The sequence below is a fragment of the Antechinus flavipes genome, chromosome 4, assembly GCF_016432865.1.
Source record: "Antechinus flavipes isolate AdamAnt ecotype Samford, QLD, Australia chromosome 4, AdamAnt_v2, whole genome shotgun sequence".
Taxonomy (NCBI): Eukaryota; Metazoa; Chordata; class Mammalia; order Dasyuromorphia; family Dasyuridae; genus Antechinus; species Antechinus flavipes.
This window is the reverse complement of record NC_067401.1, coordinates 465,593,077-465,611,742: the sequence shown is the minus strand read 5'-3', so window position 1 is coordinate 465,611,742 and position 18,666 is coordinate 465,593,077. Positions and strand designations below refer to the sequence as shown.

At 44.1% G+C, this 18,666-nt stretch overlaps 1 protein-coding gene across 7 annotated transcripts in view; it reads left to right on the top strand.

Moving 5' to 3' along the window:
• NFIA (nuclear factor I A) overlaps positions 1-18,666 on the top strand; it is a 435,311-nt gene that overhangs the window by 12,217 nt on the left and 404,428 nt on the right. For all 7 annotated transcript variants that reach the window (XM_051999550.1, XM_051999555.1, XM_051999553.1 and 4 more), the window contains exon 2: positions 842-1,373. In XM_051999550.1, the coding sequence (XP_051855510.1) occupies positions 842-1,373 (532 nt within the window). The remainder of the gene's footprint in view (positions 1-841; positions 1,374-18,666) is intronic.

Sequence of the window (18,666 nt, the reverse complement as noted above, 5' to 3'; positions counted from 1 at the left end):
CTGTTTACAAGTACGTCTTTCTCAATACCATCATCTCTCCCTTTTCATTATCTACTCCAAGTTTTATGTATTCACAACATTATTATTTGGACTTAATTCTTTTTTTTTTGGTATGAAAGATAATAATTTGCTTTTTCTTTTGAAGGAGACGCACCCCAAATTTTTTTCTGGATTTTTGCTATTTGGGGAGGGTTATCTGTACCTCTCTTTGACATCTAAAAGTACTTTTAATTTATAATAAATAGGAATAGCACCAAGTTTCAAAAGTCTCTCAGAGAGAAACTTTCTAGTATGACCGATTGCCATTGCTAAATCCATCTCGGAGAAAATTTTTACTGCTCCTCGCCTTGGACTTCTACGTACCAACGTTGATTGGCAGATAAAGGTTCGGGGTTTGCCAAATTGGCGGGCATGCCCTGGCTACCCCACAAGTAGTGGGGTCAAAGCTAGAGCAAAGTTAGATATGCCTACTTTGGAACCCAACTAAGGTTGGGCTAAAAATCTTCAGCCTCCCCTGGGGTAAATCGGCTTTCCACTGGCCATCCGGGGTGAATTTGAACCCTAGGCCTCAGTGACTCGGGAGACCCGCTGAACGTTGATGCTGAATAAATACTGAGTTTTTAAGTTAGCCTTTCTCTTCCTTCTGCTGGGGTTGTGATACTAGTCTTATTTCTCCGTGTCTCCTTCTTTTAGAAGACTTTTGGTGTATCCATACAGGCCATGCCCAATTACAATTTCATTCAAATGAATATTTTCTTAAGGAAAAATGTTTTTTCTTTGGTTTCCCCAGTGTTCACAGATACAGATACACATTTAAATATTTTTACATTTTTTTCCTCAGGATGAATTTCATCCCTTCATTGAAGCACTTCTGCCCCACGTCCGAGCGTTCGCGTACACGTGGTTCAACCTGCAAGCCCGAAAACGAAAATACTTTAAAAAACACGAGAAGCGCATGTCAAAGGAAGAAGAGAGAGCAGTGAAGGATGAGTTGCTAAGTGAGAAACCTGAAGTCAAACAGAAATGGGCATCCAGACTTCTGGCTAAATTACGGAAAGACATCCGACCTGAATATCGCGAGGATTTTGTTCTCACGGTTACGGGGAAAAAGCCTCCATGTTGTGTTCTTTCTAACCCAGACCAGAAAGGCAAGATGCGAAGAATTGACTGCCTTCGCCAGGCAGATAAAGTCTGGAGGTTGGACCTTGTGATGGTGATTTTATTTAAAGGTATTCCACTCGAAAGTACTGACGGAGAGCGCCTTGTAAAGTCCCCACAGTGCTCAAACCCAGGGCTGTGTGTCCAGCCCCATCACATAGGAGTTTCTGTTAAGGAACTCGATTTATATTTGGCATATTTTGTTCATGCAGCAGGTAAGTGTGGTGGCAGCCAAATATTGTTCTACCTTTACTTCTTTTTTTATTCATATTCTGTTATACTGATGATGGCCAGTTCTGCAGATGTACTTCTGAGCTTGGTGAGGGGCCCTGCATGTGCAGGGCGGGCGGGAGGGCTTCAGAGGCCTTAGGCCTAGAGCCTGCCTTCCTGCAGGTGGGAAGCGCCAGCCTTGGGTCAACGCTCACGCTCGAGGGCTCTGTTGGTAAGTCCCGGAGACGGGTCCAACACCCTCGGAGATGTGTCCAAAACACCCTCGGTGACGTTGACCCAAGTGAGCGACAGTGGGGAAGAACTGATAAAAACGTGTGTGACGTCGCAAAAAACGCACCCGAGTTGGTGACTGGGGCCAAATTCTTAGTAGTGCTCTACTAGAACTTTCTGAAGCCCACTCTGCCAATTAAAAAAAAAAAAGTTGAGTCATAACCTCTCAAATTACTGTTCTTTTACACTGGAAAAACAGAATAAGCCTAGACATTGGGGAGCGGTGCGGATGGGAAAGCTTATTATTTAAAGGAGCTGGGCAACAAATATTCTTATGACTAATTGACAGCGAAACTCATGTCAGAAGTAACCGGTCTATGCAGACCGGACCATTCTGAGGTTGGGAACTGGCTCAACTCGGATCGATTCAGAAAGGGGCAGAGTCGGTGTTGTCTTGTAGGGACTCCTTGGGGAGGGGTGGCCCGGGGAGAATGCCTTGCTAGAGAAGCTGCTGGAGATCTTGAGAGGCGGCCTGAAGGGAACGTATTGAGAGTTGCATGAAATAATGCATTTGTATATTCTCCTTCAGCCTTGCTTTAGACAAAAGGTACATTGTGTTATGTGAAAGCTCAAGTCTTGTGTAATTTGTTGACTTTTCATATGTACATACCGGTCTTGCTAGATTACCGTCATAGTGGTTATTTGAGCCAGATGGAAGAATGAAAGTTGTGGAATCTTACCAGTCAGTTATTTAATCTACCTGCCTATCTACCTAGCTATCTATCTGTCTATCTCTATGTCTTTATTGCCTGTTTCATTTATTTACTTATCTATTTATCGGAGGAATATAGGGGAAACCCCCCAGAACTACCTATCTGTCTGTCTGTCTGTCTGTCTCTATTTATTTGCCTGTTTCATTTATTTACTTATCTATTTATCGGAGGAATATAGAGGAAACCCCCCAGAACTACCTATCTGTCTGTCTGTCTGTCTGTCTCTATTTATTTGCCTCTTTCATTTATTTACTTATCTATTTATCAGAAGAATATAGGGGAAGCCCCCCAGAACTAACTGTCTGTCTGTCTATCTCTATTTATTTGCCTCTTTCATTTATTTACTTATCTATTTATCAGAGGAATATAGGGGAAGCCCCCCAGAACTACCTGTCTGTCTGTCTATCTCTATTTATTTGCCTCTTTCATTTATTTACTTATCTATTTATCTGAGGCATATAGGGCAAAACCCTCTAGAACTACCTGTTTGTCTGTTTGTCTGTCTATATTTATTTCACTGTTTCATATATTTATTTATCTATTTATCTGAGGAATATAGGGGAAAACCCCCCAGAACTACCTGTCTGTTTGTCTGTCTATATTTATTTGACTGTTTCATATATTTATTTATCTATTTATCTGAGGAATGTAGGGGAAAACCCCCCAGAACTACCTGTCTGTTTGTCTGTCTATATTCATTTGACTGTTTCATTTATTTATTTATCTATTTATCTGAGGAATATGGGGCAAAACCCCCCAGAATTACCTATCTATTTGTCTGTTTGTCTATCTTTATTTGACTTTCATTTATTTACTTATCTATTTATTTGAGGAATATAGGGGAAAACTCCCCAGATCTACTGTCTATCTGTCTGTCAACCTATATTTATTTATTTGCCTGTTTTATTTATTTACTTCTATTTATTTGAGGAATATAGGGGAAAACTCCCCAGATCTACTGTCTATCAACCTATATTTATTTATTTGCCTGTTTTATTTATTTACTTCTATTTATTTGAGGAATATAGGGGAAAACTCCCCAGATTTACCTATCTATCTGTCTGTCTATTTCTATTTATTTATTTGCCTGTTTCATTTATTGACTTCTGTTTATCAGAGAAATAGAGGGGAAAATGCCCCAAATCTACCTCTCTGTCTATCTCTATTTATTTATTTGCCTATTTCATTTATTTACTTCTATTTGTCTGAGGAATATAGGGGAAAAGTCCCCAGATCTACCTACCTATCTGTCTGTCTATCTGTATTTATTTATTTGCCTGTTTCATTTATTTACTTCTATTTATCTGAAGAATATAGGGGAAAATGTCCCAGATCTACCTATCTATCTATCTCAGTTTATTTATTTGCTTATTTCATTGATTTACTTATCTATTTTTCTGAGGAATATAGGGGAAACCCCCCAGAAATGGCACATTGTACAATTTTAAAGGGACTTTTGGTGAGCTACAGAAATTTTGCTTTGAGGAGTCAGCGGGTCACAGTAGACTATCGATGTTTACTTTGGGAATGTGACTATTGGGGCCTTCGGGTCTTTCCTGCAATGGATTCTGGGGGGGAACTGGCATGCTGATCCTGTGACTTTTTGGACCCAGAAAGCATTGATATAAGGGAGACAGATATTTCTTAAAGTGTCATCACTAAATTGTTAGGATAGTCACGTCATCAGAGATTTTTTGGTGAAATGGAAATTGTGTGTGTGCATTGCCAGTGTGAGGTAGCATAAATTAAAAAGTAAGTGTCTCGCGGGGTCTCTTTAGCAAAACCCACATGTTTTTAACCTTAAGTCTCAATATTGCCAGCATATGATTTTAAATCTTTGTGGGTATATGTCACTATGGAGATAATGGGAGGGAAAAGCAAGCTTCCCTCATTTTATCCGTCCTCCCACTGGGGGAAAAAAAAGAAAAAAAAAAAAAAGATGTGTTTACAGATTGATGTCCAGTGACCATGACCCATGCTGTTTTGTGGTTACCTTCTTGAGATTTAAAAAAAAAAAAAAAAAAAAAAAAAAACTAATAAATGCTTTGGTTTGACCAACTTAGAAATTGGAGCTTTCCAACAGGTGAACAGATATTTTTCCAGAGAGAGGAGAGCATTGGGTTAGATTCGGTTAAATTTGGTACAGACCTCCAACATCGAACAAATCGTGGAGTGCAAGGCTTCTCCGAGCTTGACGTGTCGCTTATCGGTTCTTTTCCCTAATGTCATTGTTCCGGGGGGCTCTGCTAACATTTGTCCAGAGATCTTCCCCAGTAGGGACAGGGCAGGAGGATGTGTGCAGTTTGGGGGCAAGGGAAGGTAACGCTTGTCAAATGGCCCGTAGAAGTCATGGAGGAGGCGACCCCCGAAGGCCTCCGGAAGATTGATTGGAAACCTCACCGATGGCTCTACCTTTCGATTTGGTTTTCTTGCTGTATCCCAGAATCCTCAGCAATGCCTGAACGGTGGCCAACTTGGCGGCCATTGGTTCATCCAGGCCCGCAGTCATGGCAGCTTCTGCTGTGTGCGCGACAGGAGCATTGCAAAAGAAAATATTAAGGGCCCTTTGTCTGAAAACGTTTTAGGCTGGATCTGAGAGAGTCCGAGACCTGTTATTTATGGAAGGGAAGTTGCCAATTCAAATATTAGGTAGGTTGGTCAACTTACATATAACTGATTTGACAAGCATCTGCTAGAATACTGAAGATTTGTAAACACTAAACAATGTTTTTACCTCCTTAAAAGTTTTGAGAACTTGCCAGTATTGGCAGGAGGCACAGACTCTGAAACGTGCCTTGAGCTATATGCCAAGACAATTGTGGCCTTTTTATCCAAAGCACTTTTTTTTTTATCTCTCTCTCTCTCTCCCCCCCCCCCTTTTTTTAAATGGAGTATCTGGTTCCAAAAATGCCTTTTTCTCGATGACTTCAACAGCGACATACTCCGTGCCTTCTAAAATGGATGCGGTAATTGTTGCTTAGCTTTCAGGCCTTTTCTTTGGTCGGAAATTGTAATCTTTGAGAGAACACACGTGTAAATACTTGAAGAATGCTTCTACTAATGCAGATTCAATTATCTTATTAAAGGAACAATGTTTTATTCTTTCTCAGACGCATTTGGATGCTGCAAAGTACAATACGGGATCTTGGTGCCAATTTTTTTTCTTGACGACGAGAAACGTTAAGAGTTATATGAATTTGATGTATACATATTTTTAAAAGAAAACCAAAATGTAGTGAAATACGAGCACTAGCTAGAAAGATTGCCGTTCTAACTCATAAAATGGAAGTTTTATTATTATTTTTTTAGACCCTCCATTTGGGATTCTTTAGGGTTTTCTCATGGACCGTTTGGCGACTCGGAGACGGGAGGGCAGCATGGTCCACCGTCCTCATTGTGGGAGTCAAAGCTAATTTATGGCCAGACCGGTCCTTTAGCACACGATCTGTATCAGAGTCTACAATATCCCCGGCACGTGGCAAGGTCACAATTTCAGTTGTTAAGGTCATCACCTTAGCCACCAGGCATGTGACCTCTCAGATAAAGTTAACCTTTGTTCATTAGTAGGCACTCAACCGAGAACTTTCTTGAAGTTTTTTTTTTCTTCCCCTAACTGCCCCAGTAGAACTTCTGCTAATATAATCAGATGGTAGAAAAGATTCTGAATTGAGGGAACTCCATCGGGTGAGAGGTCAGACTTTTTAAGGGCTCGCCTAGAGCACGGGGGGAGCCGGCTGGCTGTGGGCCGCTGAATCGCCGCGGCCCCCTGGGATTTCTGACAATTGTCATTAGTGGGTTGGGGAGGGAATTGAACCTGCCCAGACAGCTGTGTACAGATGTGTGTCTGCGTGGGAGTAGTTTTGATTTGGGTTTTTTTTTAATCTTTGGATAAATGAAACAAATAGAATCGTACTCTGTTTCATTGAGGCCTTTGCTAATTTTTAAAACAATTTAAGAAGCCGGTTCTCCTTATGAATCTTAGAGTTGTTGTTTAAAAGGAGGGAAGTATTGTTACTTAGATGATAACTACCATGTACGTAAAATACCACAAAAGTCTTAAAACATCTATTATTATTATTATAATTATCAACTCTTCCTTCTTTTTGTCCTTCTCTCCCTCTCCTCTTTCTCCTTATTTTCCTCCTCATCCTTCTCTTCTTCCTCTTCCTTCTCTTTCTTCCTCTTCTCTCTTTCTCCTCCCCCTCCTTCTTGTTTCTTCCTCGCCGTACGGCCTTCACTTTCACTCAGGCCTTAAAGATCCCACTCACTTGGCAGTCGAGGAGAAGCCCCCGTTTCAAAGTCACTGTAACACTAGTTATAACCCAGCCGCAAACCCCCGACGTGGTGATTTACTCGGATCTTTATTTACTTTATTCCATGTTGACTTTCCACCAGAGTCAGTGCTGTTATTGCGCACATTGTCCAGCTGAGAAACCAAAGATTGGGGGCGAGCTGGCTTGGCCAGGGAGGTGGGAGACAGACCTAGATTCCCCCCACCTCCTGCTCTGCGTCTCTCAGTGAGAACTCCTTTCAATTCCTGCTTCTTTCTTTCTGTCCGTATTTCCTGTGCTTAGCATAGGGACTGGCACGTAGTAGGTGTTTCCCCAGGCTTGCCTCGGGATGCAGAGGGAGCATCCCTCTTGTACACTGGGCAGCGAGTTCAGAGGCAGCCGAGTAGGGAAAGGGCTCGGGAAGAGCCTCCGGGTCACTGAGAAAGCCGCCCCGGCTGTCAGAAGCCCTGTAGCCTCTTTAAAGGGTCCACCCCCTCCCGCTTTCTCCCCGACACCGTCAGCCTCCGCAGAACGGGGCGAGATCCCTGTGACCGGGCCCTGGCTCGTGCTGCCCCACGCTTGGGCCCCGAAGGCCCAGGTCTGAGTCCTCCACGCAGATGCCTTTTTTGGGCTTCTTGGTTGTCATTCCTTCATACAGTGTTATAGGAAGCCGCGATGTGCAGTGAAGCCAGATGGCCATGTTGACAGATTGAGAATCTACTTCCCACTGCTAAAGAGCAGGTGTAAGATCGGGAGTGAGTGAGCGAGTGTGTGAGTGTGAGTGTGTATTTGTGCGTGTGCGTGTGTTTGCGTGTCCACGTCCAGGGGACATGTAGAATGCTCCTCAGCATGTGTGCAGTGGTCATGATACAAACTTCAAAGTCAGGTCCCACGGGAGAGTGGGCATCTTCTAGAATAAAACCTTTAGGGGACCGTTCTAAACCTTTTTTCTCTATAGAAATAATGATAATAAGTATATAGTATGAGGTTTACAAAGTGCTGTCCATGTATTATACCATTTAGTCTCCATAACAACCCTGGGAGGCTAGGGTTGTTATTATCCCCATTTTACAGAGGAGTAAGCTGAGGCTGAAAAAGGTCCAGGGATTTGCCCTGAATCTCACAGCTAGGAAGTTCCTAGGGCCAGATTTGAACTCAAACCCTGCGGGGCTAGAGCTGTATCAGTCTACAAGGAGACTTCTCCCTAACAATTTGTCAGGATTCTGGGGGTTGTTTGAGGTATGGGAATCGGAGCTGCGGTGTGGAAATCTCCAGCCACAAAAACGTCCTGCCACTGATGCACTCGGACATTTGTCCGGCCGCGAATTGGGCCGCCTGGATCTCGGGGCAGGGCGGGCCCGGGTGGGCCCGGTTCCGGGGTTGTCTCTAACCCCTGTGGCACGCTGCGCCCGCGGACCAGATCCCTCTCTGAGACTCTTGAGCGGGGGGAGAGCTGCATGGACCAGAAGAGGTCACGGACGCTCGTCTGGCCCTGGGGAGCTCCCTTCGCCCTCGGTCTCCTCATCAGGAAAGCGACGGGAGAGAGGGTGTGTCAAGTCCTTGTTCCCCCAGTCACTTGACTTCCTCAGTTTCTTTTCCTGTCAGAAAAGCTGCCTCCGTGGCGCCTCTCAGACTTGATGGTCTCCAGAGGATCTTTTCCAGAATCCCCCTCGGTAGCCTCCCACAGAATCCCCTGGCTTCGGCCAGCCCAGTGGCAGGCTGCTTGAGAAAGCGGCCTGGCCAAGGCCTTGGGTGCCGAAGCGAGTGGATCTGGCAGTCCCAGGACTCCGCGTGGCCCACGGCGGGTTCCCCGCTGTACCCAAACCCCGACGGGATGGCCGCCCTCAGCTGCCCCTCCAAGCCCCTCTTTAATTGCCTTCCTTTGTCAGTAATTCACAGCCCCCAAACTGGCTAAAATCTGCTTTGGGTATTCTGGGAGACTGGAAGACAAAGTTTCTATAGGTGCAGATTTCTCTATATAAATCTCTGCACACACACACACACACACACACACACACAGACACATACATCTATATGGCACATGTCCATCACCCCGTGAGCCTTAATGAATGCTGCAAACACTGCCTGTTCTTAATGTTGTCATCATTATTATTATTATTTCTATTCAGAGAAGATTTATATGTTCTGTATATAAATGTCTGGGGGCGTATATTATTTAAGATATTTATTCCTGGGCTATGACTTTGAAGTTTTGTGTTTTGATCCTTACATCTCTTCTAAACAGCTTTCCACACACAACTTGTTTGTGTACACACAGGGACACACACAGATACTACTGGTATATGTCTGCATATGTGTACATATATGTATGCATATACACATGTATATTTTCATCATGTATATATGTAGGTACATGTATATTTTCCATTGTGCATGTATGTGTAGTTACATGCACATACCATCATGTATGTATATGAAGATAAAGGTATATTTTCCATTGTGTATATATGTAGATACAATACATATTTTCATCATGTATGTATATGGAGATACATGTATATTTTTCGTCACGTATATATGTAGATACATGTACATGTTTTCATCTTGTGTATATGTAGTTACATGCACATATTTTCATCATGCATGTATATGTAGATGCAGTTCTATTTTCATCATGTATTTGTAGGTACATGTATGTTTTACATGCATGTGCAGGTAGATAAAGCGTTTTACAATGTACATATGCAGTTACATGTATGTACTTTTCATCATGTATATATGTAGCTGAGTTATAGTTTTGTTATGTGTGTAGATACATGTATATGTTTTCATCATGTATGCATGTGTAGTTACATGTACATATTTCACCATGCATGTAGATTAAATACATGCACATTTTCATCATGTACATATACATGTAGATGCAGGTATATATTTTCATCACGTACATATATGTAGATACATGCATGTATATTTTATCATGCATGTATATGTAGATACATGTATATAATTTCACCATGCATGTATATGCAGTTACATGTACATGTTTTGTGTATATAGAAACATGTTTTCACCATGTACACACATGTAGATACACATGTGTGTTTTCATCATGTACATATATGTAGTTATATGTTTTCATTATGGATATATAGATACATATTTTTCACCATGTGTATATGTAGATACATGTATATTTTTATTGTGTACACACATGTAGATACACATGTATATTTTTCCATCTCGTTGGGGAAATGGCCTTCATTCTAGGAGGGAGCAAGCGTCTGTGTCCCGGACAAGGACAAAAAGGCCCGCTCTACCTCGGTGGCTGGGACTCCGAATGGAGGTCAGCCCATTTAGAGCTCTGAGGTCTGCGTGTTGGGAAGAAAATTTCCGAGTTCTGTTGGCTGGCTCTGCCTTCCCAGTTACTGCCTTTTTATATTTCCCTTCTTTTCCACCCAATGATGAACAGCATTAATTTAAATCTATTTAAGGCGAGTGTGGGAGAAACCACAGGCTTTGTTGTGGTCGCTGCTGTACACAGTAGGGCTGGGTGTTTCCCCTGGTGTAGCCCTCAAGCCGCTTCCACAGGCCCCGGAGCAGCGTGGCCGCCTTTTAAGTCGCGCACAGAAGCGGTAGCCGGCCTAATTGTTCACAAATGTCAATACGGATTATTGAAAACAATTTTGAGAATCGGATGGGGAGATGAAACATCACAGTGGGAAGACTCAGCCTCAGGAGTGGCCCGGCACTGGCTTTATTGCCAGCCGGTGCTGCTTTTCCCCAGGACTGCTCGGCTGCTGGGCGGAGAGTGGGGCAGAGGGATGGGCCATTAGTCTGAGCTGGGACGGGCGTTATAAGGGTGGTATAGGGGGGAGTGTGTGTGTGTGTGTGTGTGTGTGTGTGTGTGAGAGAGAGAGAGAGAGAGAGAGAGAGAGAGAGAGAGAGAGAGAGAGAGAGAGAGAGAGAGAGAGAGAGAGAGAGAAGGAGAGACAAAGAAAGAGAGACAGAGAGAGAAGGAGAAAGAGGCAGGAGAGAGAGAGAGAGAGAGAGAGAGAGAGAGAGAGAGAGAAAGAGAGAGAGAGAGAGGAAAGAGAGAGAGAGAAGGAGAGACAAAGAAAGAGAGACAGAGAGAGAAGGAGAAAGAGACGAGAGAGAGAGAGAGAGAGAGAGAGAGAGAGAGAGAGAGAGAGAGAGGAAAAAGAGAGAGAGAGAAGGAGAGACAAAGAAAGAGACAGAGAGAGAAGGAGAAAGAGACAGGAGAGAGAGGGAGAAAACAACAGAAAAGAGAGAGAAGGAGAAAGAGAGAGGAGAGAGAGGAGAGACAAAGAGACAGGGAAAGGGAGAGAGAGAAGAAGAAAGAGAGAAGGAGAGATAGAGAGAGAGGGAAAGGAGGAAAAGAAAGGGAAGAGAAAGAGGGAGAAAGAGAGAAGGAGAAAGGGACAGAGACAAAGAGAAAGAGACAGAGAAGGAGAGACAGAGAAAGAGAGAGGAGAGGGGGGAGAAAGTCAGAATAAGAGACAGGGAATGTATGTGGGAGAGAAAATGAGAGTGAAAGAGAATGTGAGTGTGTGTGAGTGAGTGTGTGTGTGTGTGTGAGAGTGTGGAACATGCACATGCGCATGTGGAGAGATTCTTAGAACCCAGACCTGAGCGTCATCCTGGAGATTCTCTGAAAAGTTTCTCCCTCCTTCATCAAAGGGCTGACTGCGATATTTGAGAGCCTCAGTTGACTTGGAGACAGGAGAGTTCTAGATTTGATTCATATCTTCAGTGCCTGCTAGCTATATGACTACAAGCAAGTAATTTATCTTCTCTGATCCTCAGTTTACTTCTCTGTTAACCAAGAATCATAATATCCACCCCTTAAGGTTGTTGTGGGGATCGTGTTTATAAAGCACTTTGTTTTTTAAATGAATTTGTACTGATTTTTTTTTTAAATAGCACCCATGTTCTTGTATGTACTCATTCCTTTTCTGCCTCCCAGAGATCCTTAGGACAAAGAGGATTTCTTGTTTTCTTTTTTTTGTTTTTGTTTTTGCTGAGATAATTGAGGTTAAATGACTTGCGCAGAGTCACACAGCTAGGACCTGTTACGTGTCTGAGGCCAGATTTGAACTCAGGTCCTCCGGACTTCAGGGCTGGGGCTCTCTCCATTGCACATCCTGGCTGCCCCAGCACAGGATTTCTTTAAGAAGTTTCACACACACACACACACACACACACACACACACACACACACACACACACATACCCTACATCACCCTTAAATTCTCTGACCCAATTCGGACAGTCCCCTGCCCCTCCAGCTCACTAACCAGCCTCCAGCTGCTGCTCAGGAGAACCAGCAACGCCATCAGCAAACTGCAGGCTTGGCCCAGGTGATTCCCAAACTCTCCTTGACTCCAAATTAGAGACATCTTTGCCTTTGTAAGAGAGCGACAGCCCCTCGCCACCCCACGACCCCAAGAATCCAGCTAGAACCCCAATGCCGGCTCCTCGAGCAGAGCAGCTTCTTTCTTTTGAAGGCTTTGGATCCCAGGGGCTCCCTGACTTTTCCCAAGGCCAGTCCCTGTCCATATTCCCCTTCTTTCCCTCCTCCCGCCCGTTAGTTCCTAGAAAAGCCCTTCCCCTGGCTTGCTGTGGTTGTCCCACATGGCGAAGGAGTCCATTTTGCCTCCTGAGTTCCTCCTGCTTAGGTCACAGGGCAGAGACTGTCTCTTTTCCGTCCGTGTCTTTCCGTGCCTAGGAGAGTGCCTGGCATGTGGTAGGCGTTTCATAGCTGCACCACTGGTTGAATGATTGATTTATCGACTGACCGAGCCTTCCTGAAAGGGGGAGGGGGAATTATGAAAAGGTTCCTGGTTGCCAAAAAAGTGGACTTTCCAGAAAGGGCTCCTGGTTCCAGCTGGATCCAGAAGAGCAGCATTTGTTCTCATCTATACCAAATTCACATCTTCAGTGGAATTTGCGATGAAGATATGTATAATCTACAGAAAACACTTGCTTTGTGGTGGTGTTTGATGTGGTGCTGGCTAATTCAGACCATGCATTGAGGAGAAACCTGCATTTCAATTATTTTTCTTTTGTTCTTTTCTTATATTTCTTTTTTTTCCTTTTATTTTATTTTTTTTGTGTGTGAGACAATTGAGGTTAAGTGACTTACGCAGGATCACAGGACTAGGTGAGATTTGAACTCTGGTCCTCCTGATTTCAAGGCCAGTGATCTCTCCGCTGGGCCATAAAGCTGCCCCTGTTATTTTTAATCATTGGATTATAGACCCAATCCTGGAAGTGATCTCACTGGCCTTCTAGTTGACCCTCACTCCATTTTGCCAGCTGAGAGTAGGAAAGTCACTTGCCCAGAGACCCTCCTCCGGTGCCATAATCTTGCTGTTTATCCTCCTGCTTTCAAGATTTTGGAAAATTTTAATTTCTTTCTGCTTGATGACCCTCCCCACCTCCCTTCATGCTGCATCTCCTTTCAACAGAAGGGAATTAAGGATGGGTGGGGATTATGATATCGAGAATAGGATGGAGAATGAGTGAATGAGTGAAAAAGGATAATTAAGTACTTTGGGTATTGAGGGGTTCACACTATTTGGGGGAGACAGAATGTAAAGGGAAGTTTAGTTTCAGGACAAATGGAAAAGTGAAATCCTTGGGGAAATCCAAGCAGTGGTTGCTTGGATTACGAACGTCCCCCTTTTAAATCCTCTTAGTTGTTCATTAAAGCAGAAGGTCCTGCATCTCTTTGCCCAATTCTCTCTCCTTCTCCTCCCCCCAAAGATCCTTTTGTATTGAATTCAAGTTTTCTCCGTCACAAGGTGGGTTTCCCCACAGCTGGGAAGGATGAGGTGGTCGCCAGGCGGTCAGTCTTGGGCTGGCGTCCGGAGCGGCCCGTGTCCTTGACTTCAGACCGTGGACACGCGGCGTGTTTCAGGAGCCCCTTTGGTGGACGACTCTGGCTGGCGGAGCGGTCCCGGGTATTCCATCCAAAGCCACAGACTGTCATTGTTCCCAATGGGGATGGAGGCAGTCGAGGCCCACGGAGGCCGCCTTACTTGCTTGGAGTCCCACAGCTAACGAGGATGTAAGAGTCAAGCCTAGATGGGTCCCAAGGCACAAGGCCATCTTGTTTTTGAGAAGGCTCGTGTCGGCCGAGTGTGTTCACATTCATTGGCGAGATGTCCGGGACGGGGTATTCCTCCTGTGGCACAGAGGAAGCAGCTAGTTCTAGAGTGCTGCTGGGACTTGCTCGGGAATAACCCTTGGGCCCCGGGTTTGGATTTGGATCGGAACCCATCTCTTCCCACTAGGTCCAGCCCTCCTTTTCTTGTGGTGGCTCTTCGGTTGATTCCTCTTTGGGGTTTTCTTAGCAAAGACACTGGAGTAGTCCGCCATTCCCTTCTCCGGTTCATTTTACAGATGAGTAAACTGAGGCAAACTGGATCCTACTCCCTCAGGGTAGCTAGCGAGGGTCTCTCTCGGGGAGGGGTCTTCTTGACTTCTGTCCCAGCGCTCTAGTCACAGCTGCCCTCAGTGCTCCCTACCCATTTTCAGGTGTTTTATGTGTTTGCAGCAGGAGACTCATAGCCTCCACCCCATGGAGCATGATCTCGAGTGAATTGATTCCTAAAACCAATTTGGAAATCCCCAGATTTTGAGAGGAGAAGATGTAATTGTACAAAGAGAACGTTGATGACTTTCAACTGAGTTTCATATGGAGAAAAGGGAAGCGGGAAGCGGGGACAGATTTAATTTTAATGCATTTAAATGACTTGATGTGAGCAGCTTGGGGTGTTTTTGCTACTCCAGACTTCCCCAAGCTTAGCTCTGAATGATTTCAGTGCAAGAGGGAAAAGCCCTGCCTGCTACTGTGCAGCGTGAGACGGGAGACGCTCAGTTTGTCGGTGCCGTGCTCTCGTGCGAGCGACAGTTATTTACGCCTGTACGTTGAGGGCAGATCCCCGCTAGGCCGTGTCCACTAATGTTCGGGTGGTCCATTGGGATCATTTCTTTCTTCCGCTCCACCCCTTGAGTCTCCCTCATGTTCTTGATTTTGATGAGCCAGTTGTATCCCCACTACTTAGCCCAGGGCCTTAGCCCAGAGGGCTCTTAATCTATGCTTGTTGGTTTATGTTTGCCCATTTTTAGGAAAGGGTAAACTGAGGTCATACGATTCGAGGTGGAAGATTATCTAGTTCATTCCTGGTATTTTATAACTGGAATCTGAGATCAGGAAGAAGTAAATGGCTGAGCTGAGATTCAAACCCTGGACCTTTTTCGTTATCCCACGCTGCCTTTGTGTCCGTGGATAATAAGCAGCTTTGGTCCATTAAGGGGCCAGAGGCTGATCGGGAATCGGAAAGGTCCCTGAGAGCCTCAATGAGCTGCTCTGGAACAGGAATGACTCCCCTGCAGGTCCCTTGTGGGCCCAAAGGAGAGTCCCGTCCGTAAGACTTTGGGAAGCCAGTTACTGCTGTTGTTCTGGAATTAATAAAGCTCAGGAGGATGGCACTGGGAGGATGTTACGGGGAAGCAGTGGAGATCACTCCTGTGTCACCTTGGAAAAGTCACTTCCAGCTTTTCCAGCTCCAGACCTGCTAGGAAAGGCTGCTTCTTAACCGCCACCAGCAGCCCCCCCACCACACGCGTGCGTTTTTAGGGAGCCACAGAGAGGCTCCTCAGGACTGCTGAGTGGACAGAGATGGTCAGATGAGCCATGATGGGCAAGACCCAGTTTGGCTTTTGAAAAGGGAGGGGCTCTTCCCTTGTGGTCAGTGGCCTAGGGGAGGAGGCGGGGGGAGTGAAAATGCTGATAAAAGAGTATTTTTTTTTAAATGAAGACTCTTTAAAAGCTGTATGTCTGTCTGCGGAGCAGCTGCCATTGCCAGGCGGTTGTTTCTGTTGCCATGGTTTGGGTGCCCTTTTTTTTCTCCCTTTTTTGTAATTGTGTCAGAACCTGATTGGGCCGCGCAACACGTTCATACAATTGGGTGAGATGTATCTATGGTGAGTCACAAACTCGCGTCTGATTGGTTGGATTTTGGACAGGGGAAAATAGTTGGCATCGGATGGCCTAGGAATCGTGGTGTTATATTGTTAAATCGAATTTATTGGTTAAAATTATGGACCTGCTTTTCAGGGTGTGAAATTTGGTCGAGGTAATTTTCCCTCACCAACTGCCCCTGTCCCCCCTCCCTCATCATTTTTATGGCCCCAAGTCTGAAGGAGATCTTTCCCTGGGCTCGGGTGACTGCGAGAAGGAATGGAGCGCTGGACACCCGGGGGCCCATCACGGGCAGCCCCAAAGCTCCCGTTGCCTCCCAGGGGATCTGACCGCAGCTCCGGGGGGACCCAAACTCCCACGGCCTTCTGCAGTGCTTGGCTGCAAGGGAACCGACCGTCAGATTAAGGGCAAGGGCAGGGAGGCCGCAGGCAGACGGACTGTAGAGCCCGACCTCATGGCAAGTTCGAATGTTTAGTGCCATAGAGGGAGGACGAAGCTGACTGAAAGGGAGATGTTGCGATTTCTCTGAATTCTGGATTCGATTCATTTTGCTCTTCTTGCCTTGAGCAAAGGCTTCTGGTCGGTACCACTGCAGATGCTCTCGCTGGATACCTTGAGCCTTTTTTCTTTTGGACCTTTTTCCGTTTTGGGATAATAGAGATTCAAGTCCCAGGCTCTGCATTTGAGATTAATTTTTTTTAGCATTAATTACTATTAAAAATATAAACAAGAGTGAAATAGCCATAGACCCTATAACCCAAAGTGTCTTTGTGCTGTTTATGGACTTTTAACATAGCGAGTTCAAACTCTTTTTACAAAGAAGTGAGGCAGGAGAGATGATATGTTTTATCCAAATTTGGACAGGTAGAAGGGGACGGTACTGTAGCTAGATGGCTGGCCTAGAGTCAGGGCAGATGTCAGTCCTTTCCTATCTGGAATCCTTCTGGCCCTCAGTTTTCCTGATCAGTAAAGTGGGGAAAATCCTCCTGCGTAATATTACTATCAAGGTCAGATGATATGATGTATGTACAACACAGTGTATGATTTAACAGGTGAGTTTTTATTATGAGAGAATGTATTTGCAAACCTTAGAGCCACCTTATGAATATTAGTAATTATTTTGATCACTTATAAGATGTCAAATTTGGAGTATAGGGTGAACCTTAAACTATTAGGTAAAGTCTGGTTATTTTGGTCTGCTTCTGAGATTTCTAGTGTGGAAATGCCCTTCGCTGACATCTATTGGTGGCTTCTGTGACATTGGACGTCTTAGTGAGTACCTGAGGTTTAATTAAAAACAAAACCTTTAAAAATCTCCGAGTGGTTTAATGATCTGACCAGGGCTCACCTCCAGTTTGTGAGGGTATGGGACATACATCTTCCTGACCACCAAGGATAGCCTTCTATGCATTCACTCCCCTACATGCGTGAGAGAAATAGAATGGGAATACTCAAATGGTCCCCGGACAATAATAAAAAATATTAATACTGATAAATAATTATATAAATAATAAAGGGAAAGTGTTTCATAAAATTAAAAATTCATATGTTAGTTATTATTATTTGTTAATAATTTGAGGCCTCTGATTTCATCGAGCTTTCTAAGGAAGATATTTTGTCTACCAATGAGTATCAGCAATTGGTTTACGATTTCTAGTCTTAAAATGGTGGCTTGGGATCTCTGAGAAGTGAAATGACTCATAGCCAGGATGTGTCAAAGGACAGGATCTGAATCCATATGTTTCTGAGTCCAAGGATGATTCTTGGACCCTTGTTATGTTATTAGGATTATTATTGTTTCCTTGCTTCTCATCTTATATTTAGGTGGATTTGGAGAAGCAGAAAGATGTGGTCCTGGGACAATTCCTAATCTTGCACCTCTTCTTTGTGTTAAAAGTTTGGGGGACAGTTTTGTAGGTGGATTAATTGGGAACTTAAAAAAATAGACTAAAAAGACTAGGATGGGCACTTAGCTGCTCCAGGCTCATTGAAAGAATCTCCAGGATGACTATAACAGACAAGATGGCGTGAACCTCATCCTTTCCCATGTGCTTTAATTTTTCCTACCGGCTTTCTATATTTCAAGAGCTTCTCATTTCACGTCAATAGGATGTTATGTATAATTGGTTTGACATCTTTTAAAAATATTCTTAAATTCAGTTGCTATCATCATTATCACTTTTGGTTCTCATCTTTTTTTTTTTTCATTAAAAAAGGTAATATACTTTAAGGTGTGCAAATCATATGTAAGTGCTAGCCATTATTTATTTTTAATTATTATCAGCAGCAGCAGCATCGAAAGAGAATTTTAACATATAAAGTTCAAACTTTTTTTTACAAAGAAGTGAGGCAAGAAGGTCATATGTTTTATCCGGATTTGGACAGGTAGAAGGGGACGGACCAGGATGTGAATTCAAATATTGTGACTCCTGTTTTTTCAGCTTGTCTCTACCATTGATGGAGTTCAGACAGGAAGAGCCAGAAGACAAATAGTTACACAAAGGTTGTTCTTATTTTGGGGAGTGTTCACGATGGTTACATCGGAGAGGCTGTTGTTTGGTAATGGGTGGCGTTTAACAGGGAGGTTGTAATTTCCTATTTAGAACATCTGATAAAAAATAGACTCAGTTGTACCTGTTTCAAGAGGTGGGAGGAGTTGATTCAGTTGCTTTTCTCTTATGTATTTCTTTCTTTTTAGGGGTAGATTTTCTGCTTTAGAAAAAGCAGTTTCAAGTAACTTCTGAGAATGGTTTCTTTGTAGCCGGATGCCATTAACAGCATCACTATTGTTGCGAGTTCCTGTCCGGGAAAGATAGTGGGTCCTTGCTGGGCCCAATTGTGTGGCCGTGAGTGGCTTTATTAGGAATACGAGGTCTTCCTCCGGCGAACTTTGGGGTCGTCCCTGAACTTAGCTTCTCAGTGTAATGAGAAAGCCTTCAGGAGTTAAGTTTTTCTGCCTTAATTTCCTGCCCAGAAAATGACCATCTGGATTTAGAAAAATCAGATTTGAACTTGGCCTTTTGCCGTTCAGTAAAACAAAGCCAGGAGG